This window comes from Indicator indicator, chromosome 29 (assembly GCF_027791375.1).
Source record: "Indicator indicator isolate 239-I01 chromosome 29, UM_Iind_1.1, whole genome shotgun sequence".
Classification (NCBI taxonomy): Eukaryota; Metazoa; Chordata; class Aves; order Piciformes; family Indicatoridae; genus Indicator; species Indicator indicator.
The window spans coordinates 10,680,098-10,697,316 of NC_072038.1; the positions used below are offsets into that span (position 1 = coordinate 10,680,098).

The 17,219-nt window shown below is 40.1% G+C and overlaps 1 protein-coding gene across 1 annotated transcript in view; it reads left to right on the plus strand.

Annotated features, from left to right (window-relative positions):
* PITPNC1 (phosphatidylinositol transfer protein cytoplasmic 1) overlaps window positions 1-17,219 on the plus strand; it is a 79,465-nt gene that overhangs the window by 58,878 nt on the left and 3,368 nt on the right. The window contains exons 6-8 of the mRNA XM_054393703.1: window positions 4,327-4,422; window positions 12,796-12,951; window positions 13,830-13,893. Coding sequence (XP_054249678.1) covers window positions 4,327-4,422; window positions 12,796-12,951; window positions 13,830-13,893 — 316 coding nt within the window. The remainder of the gene's footprint in view (window positions 1-4,326; window positions 4,423-12,795; window positions 12,952-13,829; window positions 13,894-17,219) is intronic.

Here is a 17,219-nt window from a genome sequence, read left to right on the forward strand (position 1 = left end):
GGAGCAAAGCTGCTGATAAATACGTAACTGCCTCCACCACTCTGCAGCAGACAGTGACACTTCAGTGCTATTCCATGAGCCAGATTTACTGCTCTTAGGGAGGGCTGCAGTCTTTTTCCATAGAAGAATTGCTCCCCATTACCTGTGTCCACATAAATAGTTGCAGGCAGTGAACAGGCTTGAAATTGGTCAATTCCTGTAATCTTTGCCCAAGTAAATCTCAGAAGCAAATTAAGAGACTTTTGGGGGTATCTGAGGCTGGAACATGACTTACTGAGGAGTTGTACACTGAATAAACACCAGTTCTGAGTAGATGGTCTTTTCTTCTAGACCAAGTTTTCCTTCAGACCAAATATTCCTTCAGAAAATTGAAAGTCAGAGTGGAGCAGATGATCTGCTAAAGGATGCTGTAGCAATCAGCTGGAGACTGGCCAGTGGTGCTGGCCATGGCACTCTGAGGAGATTACACTTTCAAGGTGAAGAGTTGGCTTTGTGCCAGATTTCACCTTATTAATAGGAAGGGAAAAAAATTATTCCTTCAGTCCTTACTGCAGTTACCTCTCTAACTTTCCCCTACTAGGAAATCTAGATTTAAACCACAGATAACAAGGAACAAAAATACAGATATTTCTCTCACCCAAAGCCTCCCAAGGGATGGCAAAACAGCCTACAGAAAAAAACCCAACACATCCAGTTTCAAACTTAGTTCATTACAGTATTGATTTTTCCAGACATGTTGCCTTAGCAGTTCCATCTCTAACAATTTACCTTTATTTCTACGTTGACCTGTTAGTTAACTGTTTCCACAGGAAATGTTGTGTCCTGTGTGTATTAGTGTTTAAAATGTGATTTTAGCTGCCTTACTACAGCCTTCAGACCACAAACTCCTTGTATCTAGGCTGGTAAAAAACTTTCATTCTGTAGTAAAGACAAAGCCAAAATTCCCAGCTGGTAATCCCTTTGAATACTTTCTGTGCTGATGGTGATAGAAAACAACTATCACAAGACTGAATCATCTCTTATGAAACAAAGCCAGGTCAAGCAAACACAGATTCGACTCAAGGAGTCCTGGAAGTGCAGATGAGTGAGGAGTTTCCTGGAGTGAATGCAATCAATGGGTTCTGCAAAGTCTGGCTTTATACTGTTTATATCCAAACCAGGTTAGATGTGGTGGTCTGCCATAAAAGGTACATTTTGGATTAGCTACATCTGAGTGAAGTTGAAAGCAGTGACACAGCCTGAAGGTAGAAGGAAAAGAAGAAGAATGGGAAAGGAACTTGAGTTAAAAGAATATTAAATTTATTTGACTTGCCACCATCTCAGAACCTGGTTTTCTGTTCTGGCTTCGTCTACACGGAAAACAGAAGTCACTGGCAAAGATATGTGCCAGGCCACGTCTCTGTAGGTCATGAGGAAAACAAAGGAAAGACATTTCGATGCACCTACACTTCCACTTCTGCAATGTCCTGTAGGATCCTTCTTTCCTGAGGTACTAGAATCATCTGCCAAGGTGTGGAGTTTTTTCCCGTTTTCCCCAAAAAATGACTGAAATGAGGCAGTTTAAGCCTTGTTTTTCCTCCACATATTGACATTCTCTGGGGGAATTAGTCTGAATAATGATGAGTTTTCATTCCTCTTAGTGGAAGTGCATAAATGTTTGTCTACTGTAAAAAAAGCTGTCACAACCCCCCAAAAATCCTCAAAACCCACATCAAAAAGGACACTTCAGCCTGAATGTTACTCTTTGTTTTCCACTTGATTGCGTATTTCAACCTCAATTAATTTCTTGGCTTTCAAATGTAAAGCCTGTCCAGTTCTTCCCAATACAATATTTAATATTCTGCCTTTCTACATCATCTTCTTAAGGATACAGATTGTTCTCACCATTCATTTTCTGCACATTTGCAAATGCAGTTGCACAGATTGGGAGCCTTATGCTTCTTTTTGTGGCCTTTAATCTCCTCCTTTAAAACTTTCAGATTTCCCTAGTCTCTTTGATCACAAACACAATAAACTCATCCTCCCGACAGCCTTTAAGACAATCCCAGATTATGTGGCTAGGAGAGGCAATAAGAGCTAAGAAAGAAATCAGTCTTGTTCTCTAATGACTTCTTCTTTTCTGCTGCTGATAGAGTGAGAAGATTAAATCTCTATCCGCAAGTCTTGTGAGGACAATCTAAGAAGGGGAGAAGCATAAATGATTAGACAATTTCTGCCAGCAAAGAGAAGGGAAGATGCAATTCAACAAGATTCTGGCATGGAGGAAATGGCCAGAGATAGCCTCAGCAGCATAATAAGGCATAGTGGAAATGGTTGAAAGATTCCCCCTGGCTTTGACAGCTTGGCAAAGGCATCTGTCATCCCCACTGCTGTCAAAGCATTTGGAAGAGTGAAAAAGAATGCAAAACTATTTTCCTGACCCGTGCAATGTGCGGATCAAGCCTGTGACACAGCAGGGCACAACTCTCCAGAGAAGGTATTGGGCAATAGTCCCAGTTTAGGTCCTTGCAAATGTGCAGAGATAGGCATGTGCTTCAGTTTATTAGGCATGTACTTAAACACACACTGACTGAGAGCCTCAGCTGACCTGGGAATGTCCACTTAAGAGAAATCTTCATTATTTTGTTTAAAGCTCAGAGATTATAGTGAAATGCATCTTGCTCTAGAAACAGTTCAACTGGTTTCATCAAGGGAAAAAGCCAGAGAGGAAGCTTATAAAAAACAACCTATGTTAAACCTCTAAACCACACCACTTACTTCAAAATGCACCCCAGTTCTGAGAAGGAGCACTACAGGGGAAGGACCTGTCAGCTCAAATTTGTTCAAATAATCAACTTTTTTTTTTTTTGGATGGGAGAAGGAAAATAAGCACACAAATCAAATCAGAGTAGAGTTTCCCTTTGTTCTGTCCCTCTGCAGTTTCAGACATGTTAACATTTTATCTCCAGTTCAGTAAGCACTCAGTATTGCCTGTGCTGTTCTAGCACTGTTAACTACCCTGACTACTTAAACTGCAGAGTCAAACTTAAGCTTTTCTTTGATTCCAATTATGCTTTCCTGAGCAATGTTCCTCTTACCAGCTGCTCTGTTCACTGCAGTCCTTTGCTCAATTTGAATGCTTTAAATGGGCAGCCATGTTTCTTTCAGAAAGAATATAGCAGCACTCTTGGTTACTGAAGAGTCTCTCTAATGTTGTGTTTTTAACTGTTCCTCCAGGATGAAATGAAATTAGCAGCAGAGCGTTCACTGCATTTATTTTTAAAAAAGGAAGAAAGGAAAAAAAAAAAATTAATGCTTCCTGGAAATGTTTGCTATAGAACACTGTGCCCCAAAGGAAGAAACACAGCCTCGGCTTCTTACTGAGCTTGACAGTGTGCACACAACTTCCCTGAATGTCACAGCACTAATTCCTGATAGCCTGTCAACTAGTCATGTTTCCAAGTCCCAGAATCATCAGCAGATCTTTACTGCAGACTTAGCATAAGTCACATGGGTCAGAAAGATCCCTAAATAATTAAATCATGGGCACAGGCACAGAAGGAGGTGACACTGCAGATGCAAATGACCTGCACTGTCAGAATACATCTGTCATTTGCCTCACGTAGAACAAGAGGTTTGGGTGTTCAGAACCAGGTCCTAAAGGATGCAAACGAAAATAAGCTCCATGTGTGCACAGATGGAGTGGAAGTTTCCAGCTTCCACTGGGGGCAGTTCAATGGAAATGTAGATACTCAGTGTAACACCTACTTAGCCTGGCTAGTTCACACAAAACACCTGCATGTTATTACTGTCCCTGGAGTGAAAAGGTCAGAAATACTGAGTCCAGAAAGTCAGGTTTTTTACACAGTGATGGAATCTGGTTCAAAGATTAGAGAACACAATCAAACCAGTCCTAGTTGTTGATTTCAGTATTTATGACTAAAGTCTGGGTTCCAAAAAGCGCAAGGAAGAGCAGCGGTGTGAGCAGTGAGTGCTGAACATGATGTGTTACACTTAACAGTCCACTTTCTCTTGAGCTGACAGAGTGGGTTGTTCCCCAAAAAGTCTGTGGCATAATTCATTCAAACTCTTGTTAATCTTGCTTAGGAACACCCTGCTTAGCTGTGATCTTGAGAACACTTGTTCTCTTCCCTGCAGTGTCTGCAGTAGGCTAAGGAATGGAGCTGGTCCCTGCACAAACTCCAGTATCTCCCATCAGAAGCTGCTCAGGCACAAGCCAACATACATTATGTGGCACAGGTCATTGAAACTGCTTGTGACCATTATCCCAGGAGGGTTTTGTAAAGTTGTTGTTCTGGTAGTGTTGAACTTCTTTCGCTCTTGCAGATTTTTGACAAGGAAGCTAAAGATCTGGAGCGAGAAGTCTGCTTCATCGATATTGCCAGCGATGAAATTCCTGAGCGCTACTACAAAGAATCAGAGGTAAGAGACAGCTTGGTTGTGAGATGGTGAAGCAGGGAATCTAAGAGCCTACAGACAGACCTTGACAGGAATCAAAACAATTCTATTTTCATATGAAATCTTGCTGGTCAGTAGCATTTACAAAGCTTTCAATTAGAGGAGAAGCAGACAGCAACCACTCTGTGTAGACTGCCTTACAGAGCATAGCCTGTACCAGACCCTTGATATTCAGCTTAATTCATTCTGAGCAGAAAAAGACTTTTCTTTGGATCATGGAGCTCAGTTCAGTGTTTGCAGGTCTGAGCAGTTTTAGACATTACTGTTGCCCTTATCTGCATCCTGCCCTGACCAGCAAGTCCTACAAAGAGGAGCCTAAGCCCAGGCAAAGGGCAGATGTGCTGCAGTGAGAACAGGGCTGAGGCACAGTTGCTCAGGGGGGACCACAACACAAGCAAGAGGGTCTGAAGTGTACCACATCCTGCAGTAAACCTGCCAGAGAGCATCAATGGCAGAGGCAGAGTCACTCTCTTACAATTCCCTTGAAAAATGCTCTCATGCATTTTTGATAGTGCACATCTCTGAAGAGCAAGGTTTGGTTTTTTTAGGTCAATGCAATTCACTGTTTGAAATCAGCAACCCTCATGCAAATGAAGATGAGGTCTCCATGTTTTAACCTCAGACTTGAAAAATGATGGTTCACACCAAGTAGCTAGAGAGGAACGATCAGATCTGTGCTTGCATTTAATTTTAGAGATATGATTTACCTCTGGAGCCAAGTATATATTTATAGCTGGCAATGAGTATGGCAGCTGTGTGACTATACAAAACGAGACTATAGAACCATTTTTAGGACAGAAAACGAAGACTTGCCAAAGAATATATTTTTATAGTGTAGGAGACATGATTTTCAGGCTAAAAAAGTCAGGTACTTGTTACCTTCCATTTATAGATCCTATTTCAAATTTTATATATGGCTCATAAACCAAAACTGGATCCACAGCAGAATGAAAAGTAATTTAATGAGTGTCCTTAGATAACAAACCCCATCTGTTTAGTACCAAAAATTATGTAACACCTCATGAAACAGCTTATTGATGCCATCATCTTACCTGAGCTCCATGGTTCTCTGGTTCCAGTTAGCAATGACTGCTGCTGTTGAACAGGCTCAGCACTGACTCTTGTTTTAAAGAACTCATGTAAGATTTTTCATCTTGGTTTGCACACTTCCAGAAGTCATAAGCATGAAGGTGACACACAGCTTTTCAGCTTTCCTTCCCATTTGTAATAGCCAACTCTCCAGCACAATTTCCATATGATTAATTTTATGCTGTAAGAAACCAGCCTCCTATTAAGTGAAAGAATTTCAGTCTTTGTGTTGTTACTTCAAAGACAAATCTAGAGACCTGAGTCCAAGCAAAATGGAGTTTCATATGGCTTTCAACAACAAAAGCAGGCCAGCACCTCTTGTTTTTTCTGTGCTGATGGATGATTTGTATGTTGGCTACCAAATCCTGTTTCATAATTGATACAAAATAGTAAGCACACCTGAGCATTTCACTGTGCACACTGTAGTTGATGCTGATTTAGGAAGGGTTGGATTCAGCAGCTTACAAAGTTTACACACTAGGGAGGTTTGTGCTACCGTATGATGAACATGAAGCCCAATTCCCATTTCTGCTGAGGCCTCTTATATAATTGAGGGACTATAAAAAGATTTTTCATGTTTGTAAATGTAATTTCCATCTGTTTTCAATCAGAACAGCAGAAAAAAACTAACTCCACGTAAAGGAGGAATGGTCTATGTTTTCCAAATAGTTTCAGAAATAACTAGACACCATTTACTGGAAGCCTTTGAAATGTGATTTAGTTACACTAATAGCAACAATGTGGCTGCTTTTCGATCACTAAGGTTAAAGATTAAAAGTGAATCCTTAGGATTTAAGAATTGGATGCCTGTTCTGACTCCCATCCAGAAAGACCAATGAGGAAGATTTTCACTCCAGCCACGTTCTGTAATCTCCTTATTTCACTGGATCTTTCACTTGCATAAAATTAAGCAAGTTCTGTATCAGGGTCGGCTTAGTCAGCAGTTTCCAGAAATGAGCTTTTATATCCTATTCTTTTTTTTATAACCTGCATTCCTCTTCAATTAAAAATATACTTTTATTTAACAGCAAATGTCATTATTTAGTGGCATTGCTGTATGTTAGAGAGGGAGATGAAATCATTTAAACCTTTCACACACTACTTCAACTGCTTGCACTTTCTTTATGCCTGTGAGCCCTGCTGTGGATTGCTGATCTCACTAATTACATAGATGCTATTAAGCCACTATTTGTGATATCCAATATTTTTAGGTCAGTTATCCTTCATAAGCTGTTTGGGTCAATATAAGAAGTTTTTTAGATCCCTCTGTATGAAACATCCCTTTCTAAAATTTAACTGTGACCTTTCTTTGAGTTGCTCCAGCACGTAACTCATTGATCGTAACAGACTGAACCACAGCAGCTTTAGTGTTGTTTGGTTCATTTGTATGAGCAGAAGAGATGGTGGTGTGTGTATCACCCTGATACCATCCATAGAGGTAAGAACACTGCAGTTACCACAGGAGGCTTCAGGAGATATCCAAGGGACCCATGGCATCAGGCTCAGTACAGACTTGTTCTCTGCTTCCCACCACCTGTGATCTACAGAATTATTTTTCAGTTGTCCTGACATGAATCTTCTAAACAGATCCATATTCTCCTTCCATTCTGACTTACATAATAATGATTCACACATTAAAAGACAAAATGTATAAACCATCTTCATCTGTATAATATTGCATTTGAATTGCATGGCTCATTTTGACTTGTGCTGGTACTAAAGGGAGGAAAAGTGTTCCATGAAAGTGTCGTGGGGGTTGAAGGCAAAATGATTGAATTCAACTTTGTGCATATCTGCTTTTTCTCTTCTTCTAAATATTAACTAAAATTGAAAAGTAAAAAATGTAGTTAGCTGGAGGCTTAAGGAGAGCTCTTGTTTCATCGTGGAACACTTTAAAGGAACCTCTGTCAATAATACTGAGCCATCTCTTGACCAGAACCATCCAAGGGATGTGAATTCCCCTGATTCCCCTGAAAATGGGGAGCTTATTTGTGAGCCTATGCACAAAAGGCCTTCAATCACCAGGTAAACAGTGAATCAGAAGCAGCTGTGTTAGCTATTACCAGCACAGACCCAGAGGCCAACTCTCTCTTCCCTGGAGGTGTGCTGATTTCTGCTGTCAAGAGTTGCCCTCATAGAGGACTGGAGGAGGTATGACTGCAGCAGTTCTGCATGTCCCAAAGCAGATGACTTCATTTTAACTTCCTGACCATCTACAAACTTCATTGTGAAGCAGCCACCAGAATACTTAGCAGTGCTGCCACATCTTCAATAAAGCTAAACATCATTAAACTTTTAAGAAGTTTAAATGTGAGGGTCTAGATATTGAACTTTGATCCAAGCTAGCAGGCTTGCCTGCTTTCCTGTCCCCAAATGTGAATGCACTTAGTACATTGAACACAGAATTTTATATTTCTGTATAAAGAACATAGAAGCCTGCAGGTAAAAGTTGTACATTTTGTAAAGCCATTTCCTTGTGGCTTTCCCATCAATGAATATGTATCACCAGCCACTATGTATTCCCCATATAGATATAGATATTTATCTGAGTTATAGAAGAGAATAAAACTGAGCTGTGCTGTTGAGCGAGGGCCTCAAGTGAATCATTCCCTGAAATGAAACATTTACTGTGGAAGTGAGCTACTGAGCAAAATGTTCTGTGCAAACATATTCAAGTTCTCAAAATTAAGTCTTTCATTTCCTGTTTATAACAAAGTGGTTGAGAGTTGGACAAATTGAATAAACTTTTTTTAGTTACCTCCAAACAGAAAGATTCCAGGCAGCTGCTGCAGTTTTCTTCTTCAGTTGCTGGCTGTTCTGATTTTTACACAGCTGCACTGTAAGAGGTCCAGCTTACTACTGTCCAGGTGCTTTCAGAATAACAAAGTCTCCATCCCATTACAGAGCCAGAAAATGAGGGTTGTTGAAATAATGCAGCTGCCTCAGTCCCCCAGCGAGTGTGTGCAATATGTCAGGATGAACCTCAGCAAGAAACAACTGAAGATTTCCTCTTCCTTACTACCTTCAGTTGTAAGCTTACATAAAGACTGCCTGACTGATCATATTTTAATACCTCAGAACTGTCCCAACATTTACAATTCTTCAGCATTTAACTGGCTCTTCCAGAAAATACATTTGAATGGAAATTCAAAACGAGAAGGAAGGAAGTCTTTAAAAAATTACTTCACTTTAATGTCTGTAGTAGCATCTTTACATCACCAAATCTTTCCAGAGCCCTAGCTACATAAGCAGAAATCCAAACCCTACCAACTACAGCTGATGGTGAAATGCCAGCTCACATGTATTAAAACTATGAAGGACTGGTTCTGAAATTCAAGATCAAACAAAATGGTCGTCAGCTTAAATGGGGAGAGGGGAAATTGACTGCACTTCAAAAGCACAGTGGTGGAATATATTGCAATAGGAGTCTGAATAACTAGTCCATGCAGTTAAAGGAAAGAAGGAAGACTGCTTCTGGGACATGTGAGAGAGAAGAGGATGCATGGCATAAGCATAATGCATTTCCACATCTCGAGAGCATATTCAGCTTAGGGATCTTTTTCCCTGCTACAATGGCTATACAAGCAGCAAGTCATCTTCAAGATAGATGAGTGCCAAGGCTAACAAGATGTTCCATGCAGACAAAGGAAGCTGCAGAAGAGTATGGCAGCTTCAAACCATGCCTGATGCCATGATAAAGCCAAGGGCAAGCATGTCCCTTCAGATCTGGAGTTCTTCTGGAAACAAAGAATGTGTCTCATTATTTATTTCAGAGTTAAATCTGAAAAGGCAACGACTTAGTGCTGTAGTGTGAACACATTGGTGTTTGCCTCCTGGAAAGGGGAGTTGCAATTCCACATCTGATGCCATGACATCTGCAGTCCATGAGGAAGGTTAAGTTAATAAATGCTAAATGCTAAACGATGGAGTCTCCAACAATAAGCATGTTGAGCCAGGACCCTCCAGTCATGGCCTGAGTAAGAAACACTGCAAGAGTGCTATGGCTGAACCTATCTCCATCACACTGGCTTTGATTTTATTGTGATTTTACATTTTATTCCCAAATAAGCCCAGCTCATGGGTAATGATGTTTCTGCTATGTTAGCAGAAGTGCTATTTTTAAATCACTCTGCACCTGGCAATAATGTATTGCAAATACAGAGTAGGTTTTGCTCCTCTCTAGCAAAAGGATTTGCCAGATGGGCTTTCCTAATAAATTGTCTCTGATAAAAGGATGCGAAGGTTATTTAAACAAAAAGATTTTAGCTGTGCCATTACATTTAAAACAGATTGAGGATTTTGCCAGTAGATAAATGAAAGGGGGAAATAGTAAAGAGATGCAGTATTCTTTGGATGATGGATCTCTGGAAAGGAAGCCATGGGGGTGGCTAAGCTCAACAGTAAGGCACACACAAAATTAATGATCTAAATGATAATATAAAAATGGGGTCAGACCAAAGCTTGGCTTGCCCAGTTTCTGAGAGAAGTGTTTCAAACCTGTGCCACAGTTCCTGCCTAGGGAGCCTGCTGCTTCACTCCAGCCTGGTGCCTCTGGTGTATGCTGAGCAAAGTGTCATACCTTTGACAGGAAGGGTGAGGAACAGCCATGATCCAGCTCGGGCAGGTGCTCCCTGCTTCCTCCTGGGACCTGGAGAGATGCAAGCATGGCACATGAGGCTAATTTGTTCTGACTAACCTCATCAGTGAGCTACAGCATGAAAGTCAGGAGGAGAAGCAGTGCTGTGTACCAATATTATTTCTACTTGCATTTAATAGAAAATTATCATCCCTGCTGTTTTGTTGTGGTTTGTTTTTTTTTTTTTTTTAAGGACCTTCAGTGGCTTGCAGAAAGGATTCCAGGCTGTGAATCTTAATCTGGAGATTTGCAGCCATGAGTTAGAGAAGTAAAATCATTCTGGGTCGTAGCTCTCATAAAATCTTCAACATCTTGATGTTTCACACAGCAGTCTGGAATTCTGCTCCTCTGAATTCTGTTTCCTGGCTTCCACTCCTATACAGGGTTAAATTATCAATACATTAATGCTTTCAGAAAGGCAGGAATTTCCATTATGGGTATTGGATACAAGTTGCCCAAACTGTCCCTCACTGCCTGGCTCTTTGCTTGAAGCTATCCAGCCAAGGTGTGACTAAACATCTTGTCCTTCAGCAAAACCAGACATGAGCAAGGGGAGCAAAGGTGCCACCTCTGGGAATTCACAGCTCAGAGTGATCTCATGGCTGAGGTGCATTTTAGTAGGTGGATTATTGGTTGGCCAGCAGTTTAAGAACAATTTCCACTATAGTCCACTTGTCTGCTGGGTTAACTTCACAGCAACACAACGAAACAAAGCAAACCTTGCAGTTGGAACAATCCCCTGAGCACTCAAGAGGGTAGCTGTTCATTATTTCATTTTTATTTCCATGTTCTGAATACTTGATACTAACTCAAGCTGATTACATTAAATCCCCTTTGGACTGCAGTGAAGTTATTCTGTTACATATCTGGTTATGGCTGATGGGACAGGTGTCACACTCAGTGTTATTAAAGTGTGTATCTGAAATGCTTCATCAGGACAGTGGCTCCAGCACACCATCCATGTGTGTAAGAAGCAGCAGAACCTTTCCTTACATGAAACTCTTTTCTTTGATTTTCCTTTTCAGAAGTACTTTACACTGGAATATTTGAAATCATATTCTCTGTAATTATTTCTTTATTCTTAGAACCACCTGCTAGAATTTTACATCTTAGTCCTTCCCTTTTTACCCTTTCTTTTTTATTATTATTATTATATTGATTGCTTCAGGCAATGATCAGTTATAAAACAGCTTCTTCAACCAGGAAATATCTAGATCACTCTGAGGTCAAGCCTTATTGAGTGAGAAGCTTGGTGACAGCATGTGACTATGAGCTGTGATTTACAGGGGTGTGTTGCTCTGATATATGATGATGCTGAATTGGTTTTTATGGTGACTTAACACTGAAACCTCATTATACAGGCAGCCTGAAGTTCTATTTGGAAAAGAATATGTCAGCAATAAAAGCAATGACATTCACAGAGGGGAAGACTGTCACCTCATTAGAGATTTGTAAAGAAGTTTTAATGACAGAGCTCCAGTTTAAGGACAAAATGGGAAGCCAAGTCAGGAGATAACTAAACACTAGAGCAAAGGAAGACTGAATCATATATAAGCTCACACTGAATAAAGATAATTAAGGTCAGAGTTAGTCTTATCTATTTCTTGTTAGTTTTTCTCCTGCTTCTCTTCCATTTAGCACACAATTTAAGTACATACTTAAACACATCTTTAATTGCTTTTATAACAGAGAAGATGTGAGTTTTAGGGAAGGCAACACTTAGGAGCACTTTCTGAAGACAAGATTTTAGAAGCTTGCTGTGAATTTACTGCAACTGCATTATTTTCAAGCTTTTAAAATCAATGCTTAACTGTAAATTATATTTGCAAGATGTAATTAGCAGGATTGGACATAAAGTGAAATGGGATTATACCAATATGGCAAATCACACTTTGATAGACAGAACTTGTACAGATAAAAGTCAACTTTAAAGATGAACTAAAGTCCTTATTGGTTTGGGTTCTTTTGTTTTTTCTATTGCAATTTCAATACCAATTTATTTGATTATTGAGTTCATAAAAAGACAGAGTTTTAATTAGTCAGTGTTTGCTCAAAACTTGGTTGTAAAGATGGCTTACTTGGGAGGAGTTTCACACTTAACTGGCCACCCAGATATACAAATCCACTTAAAAGTGGCAATTTCAGGGTGACCTAAGTGTGAAAGCTCAAATTGGACATGATTTCAGGAAGACAGGCATGGGTAGAAAGCACTGCTAAGTCCCACCGGAGCAGTGAAAAGCAAGCCTGAAGAAGCAGCCTGTGGGTTTTTTTGTTTTGTTTTTTTCCCAAAGGCCATAAATAACACTTGGAGTGCATTGTATTGTAATGACTTGCAATAACACATCTTCTTATGGCAGAAAATGTCCTAGATGATCTGATTGTCAAAGCATCTCCAAGAATATGCTGCCATCGACTCACTGGCTGTTAGATAAAAGACAGGATTGGATTTTGGTATCTCCTAGGGCTCATTTAAGTCAATTTCTTACTACTCTTTCCTAATGTTTATTAGCATGTTTTCATGGTTTATGCTTCATCAAAACATTTCCTTAGGCATTTTCTGACAAACAGGACTTTTCTCCTGCATTTCCCAGTATGTTTTCTTGATTTTGCAGGATCCTAAATATTTCAAGTCACAGAAGACTGGGAGAGGCCAATTAAAAGAAGGCTGGAGAGAGACCCATCAGCCAATTATGTGTTCCTACAAACTTGTGACTGTGAAATTTGAAGTCTGGGGACTTCAAACCAGAGTAGAGCAGTTTGTACACAAGGTCAGTGAAACAGGAGCTATTTCTTACCCTTTACATAAGCAGAACTTGAGTACTGCCCTGCACAAGTATGTAACTAGGGCTGTGCAGGAGCTGGGGAACTCAGCCCAATCTGTTTTCAGACTCCTCTCGAGGTCTGAAAGATCTGGAGCAGAGCCAAAGAGTTCATCTCTGGGCACAAACCCCATGAAGCCTGGAGCTGCTTAGATCTAAGATTGAGAAAAGCTATCCATAACGTTTTCCGTACTGTGATAAATACATGAATTAAAGTCTTTGCGACTGCACACGAACAGCGAATGTGCAGCAGCAATGTGCTTCTTACAGACAGGTTGAGGAAGAGTTCAGTCTCCTCACCCAGTAATAAGAATCATACAATTGGTTCAGTTGGAAAAGCCCTTTAAGATCATCCAGTCCAACCATTCTCTAGCTCTACCCAGTCTGGGGCTAAACCATGCCCCTCAGCACCATATCTCTGCCTCTTTTAAAAACCTCTAGGGATGGGGAATTCAACCACCTCCAAGGGGAGCCTGTTCCAGTCTTGAGAACCCTAATTAAGGAATAGCATAACAGCTAAATGATATTTTTCAGAATATTGACCTTCCATGTGTTTAAATACTTAACAAGGAAAAGGGAGTTCCAGAGTGTCCAACTGTCCAAAGATGAATGGATTCTGTACGTGGTCCCAAATGGCTTCCATGCTACTCAAAGTCAATGTTGGTAACAGATCCACTTCAGTGGGAGCTGAACTACAAGACCTTCAGGGCCATGTCTGACTCTAGGGCATGGGATTTCAGACAGAAAACTGTCAGAATAGTTTCCACTTTAAATCATATTGAAAAACCAGTGAGATGTTTTTATTTATCCTTCTCCTTGTTTCCCAGGTGGTCAGAGATATACTCTTGATCGGTCACCGACAGGCTTTTGCCTGGGTTGATGAGTGGTACGGTAAGTATCCTCCAAACCTGGCCCATTTCAAAGGGCTGATGCAAAGCTTATGACCATTTACAACAAATTTCCATTTGCATTCATGGATTGTCAGGTCCCAGGATAAGTTTTTCATAAACAAGATGGAACTGTGTTCAGTTTCTTTGGAACATATGGAGCTCATGTAGAGCAGGTTCTTTGTTACAAGAGTAGGCTGGAGTTTGGGCAGCCAGTAGGCAGCACACAGCAACATCTTTCCATCCCATGTGTGTCACCCCACACTGTAGGCAGATAGAAGCTGCCCCTGCCAAGAGTCATCTATATGGAGAACCATATGCAGGTTTGAATAAAGCTTCTTATTAAGCTTGCATTAGCATGCAGTCATCTCCATACTGCAGCCTTCTAAGGCCTCTGATCCAACACAATTTCAACTTTTTAGTTAACTTCTAAACTTAATATGGATTGCAGTAAAGAAAAGATGGAGCTCTAATGTCCTTACTGACAAAATGTATAGAACATAAAGCCTACTGGGTTTGATTCAACAGCAGCTGCATGCAAAAGTGTTCTGAATGCAGGAACCAGCTGTAGGAATGGGCACTTCTAATAGCACAGAGTCATCTGAATAGCAAACCAGGCAACTGCAGTTCATAAAATGGGCTCAGGGGATTAGTGCCTTTCCCATCTGTTTTGAGGAAGATGTGCCCATAATCATAGATATCTAGAGAACAGGTTCTAAGGTGTTCCTCTAACATATGATAGGAAGTGGGGAATATATTTAGGATGTTTATCTAGACCTTTTTTAACCTTCAGGGAACACCAGTTGGGACATTCCATGGGTAGGAGTGACACCTGTCTTTCATCAAAGCTCAGGAACATTCTGCATTGCTTAAAAAGAGTCACTTAGCCCAGCTGGGGCCAACACACTTAGCTCCAGTGACCTCATAAACCTGCAGATTTGACACTAGAATCTTACCAACAAACTCATTCTGCTGATTTCTTGAAAACACACTAAAAATTGCTTTTGAAATCATGATGTTCTTATAAATACTGCTTTAAAATCTTGTGTTGTAAAGGTCATCATAATGCTGAAATCTACTAAAAATGTCTAATTTGGGGAGTTAGCCATAAACTAGGAAGAGAATTTTGTATCCAGTCAGAAAGAATTCTCAAGAGATTTATTTTTTTCCCCATTTTTTTACCTGAAATACAGTGATCTGTTATTTTCCCTGTAGAAGGTCAGAGAAAATGATGACTGGAAATAAAGAAGCCTCCCTTCACATAAAATTTGTGCCCAAATCTCCCCAAAATATCTATTCAAGTGAGACATCAAGAAATGGTACTGGGAGGCAAAGAGTCATCTGCTTTTTAGCAGAGTTACTGATAATGATAATCAGTGAATAGTGATGAATTTAAATTGTAGGGAATAGGTTTAGCCCAAAAACATTTAACCACAGATTTCCCTTCTTCCCCCTGAACACATCCTGTCAGAAATACTCTTTCCTCAAGTGAAATACTGCACTGCACAATTATCTGGTGGAGCTTTACTGTCATGATGAGTATTTTTACTAAACTGATGGTGTACTTAATTATCAGGCTAAGTACAACAGCCTAATGAATCTGGGTTTACTAAACCAGATAGGAATAAAGATTAGGATTTATCTAGCAAGATTTATTGGGAATAAAAAGGGCAGAAAGTTTATTTAGGCAACTCTGTGTGCTGCCTGCAACCCTTCAACACTGCAGACACCACTTTGCAAGACTTGCTGACTAGAAACTGAGCATTTCATCATCCCAAATGAGTGAGATCCACTTGTGTACATCCATTTCAGTTTCATACATAGGCTCTGTAAAACTCTTGAGGTGCTGCTCTTGACATCTTTGTGTGTGTAGGGAGAGTTTTTCAGACATAAAATATTTAAAGCATCTGTGTGTCTTCAACATGTCTGTCACCATCTTCTGAAAGAAAAGTTTGGGAAAGACTTGGGGGTGATGTTAGTCAGCTGAAGTGAATCAAATAATGAGTGTAATAAAGTCAATTATTAAACCTGTTCTGTTATGGATATTACTGACTGATTACTGATGCTGTAAGTATGACTGTGTCTTGTCATTAACTTTACTAAACTGCACTGGGTAGCATTATTCAGAAAAATCTATCTTCACGGTGCCATTTACTAATGAAGAGCATGTTCTCTGCTTGGCAAAGTGCATCCTTAGCATGTTACTGACATGGCTTATGAGCTTGTTTTTCATTCCAGATAACAGTAAAAGACTAAAAGAGTTTGGGTTAGTGGTATTCTGTGTTACCTTGTGATCAAAATTCTAGACTGTGTCTAGTTTCTGTGGTGAAGTATTACATTGTGCTACCAATGGAACAGATAAAGTCCTATCTTCCCTTAGAAGCTGTCTCATAAAATGCAGCAAGAGCCTCATATCATGTAACAAGGAGTAGTGTGATATAAAAATTGGCAAATGCAAGTGGCATGCAATTAACTTGAGACAAGTGATAGCCTCAAGAGCTAAGTACCGTGTGCACCACCAGAGGGCTGCACATTTGGGAGTCTGCTGTGCTCATAAAACACTCCTTAAGTTTTATAAGTAAGAAGTTGGTGTTGTTTTCATGACCATCAAGCAGCTGATGGCTGTTTTCATGAGGTTCTGAAGTTATCCAACCATTGCCAAGAACAGACTAAAATTCTGCCAGCCTTCAGGTTGAGGCACACCTTACTCCTGAGTAGATTTATGATGTGGATACTCAGAAGGGTAAGATCACACATCAAGTAATTGGATTCTTTCTTTTCACTGGAATTGTGGTTTAGGACAAATCTTTTTAACATCTGTAATAATTGCTTGGAGTTACATCGCAAGCACTTAACAGATTCAGCCCTAGTCTGACACCACCAGGCATGCCTAGACAGTGAGCAATGATCCCACCACTAGAATCAGCCTGATTTGTAGAATATTTGTGATTCTTCTAACTCTAAAAAATTTGCTTTGAGGCTACAACTGTTAACGTGTTCACTACTAAGTCACTAACCTCTATAATTAAGTGTTAGTTTCTGGAATCTAAGCTGATGCGTGTTCTAACAGTGAAAATTTTTGCTGGTTAGGAGATGTCCTAAGCAAAGATAACATTAACAAAATCTTTTTGAAAGGGTCTGGAAAGGTAAGTAAATATTTCTAATATTTCTGTATCTGTCCTTTCTTCCACAGGATCTTCTAAATGCTTCTTAGAAGATCCTGGCCTGTGCCCAGACGTGCACTTCAATACTTTTTGCCTACCTTATGTTACGTGGATACTCCTAAACAATTTCCACTCCTTCCTGTTCTTTGACTCCCTTTGACTTAAC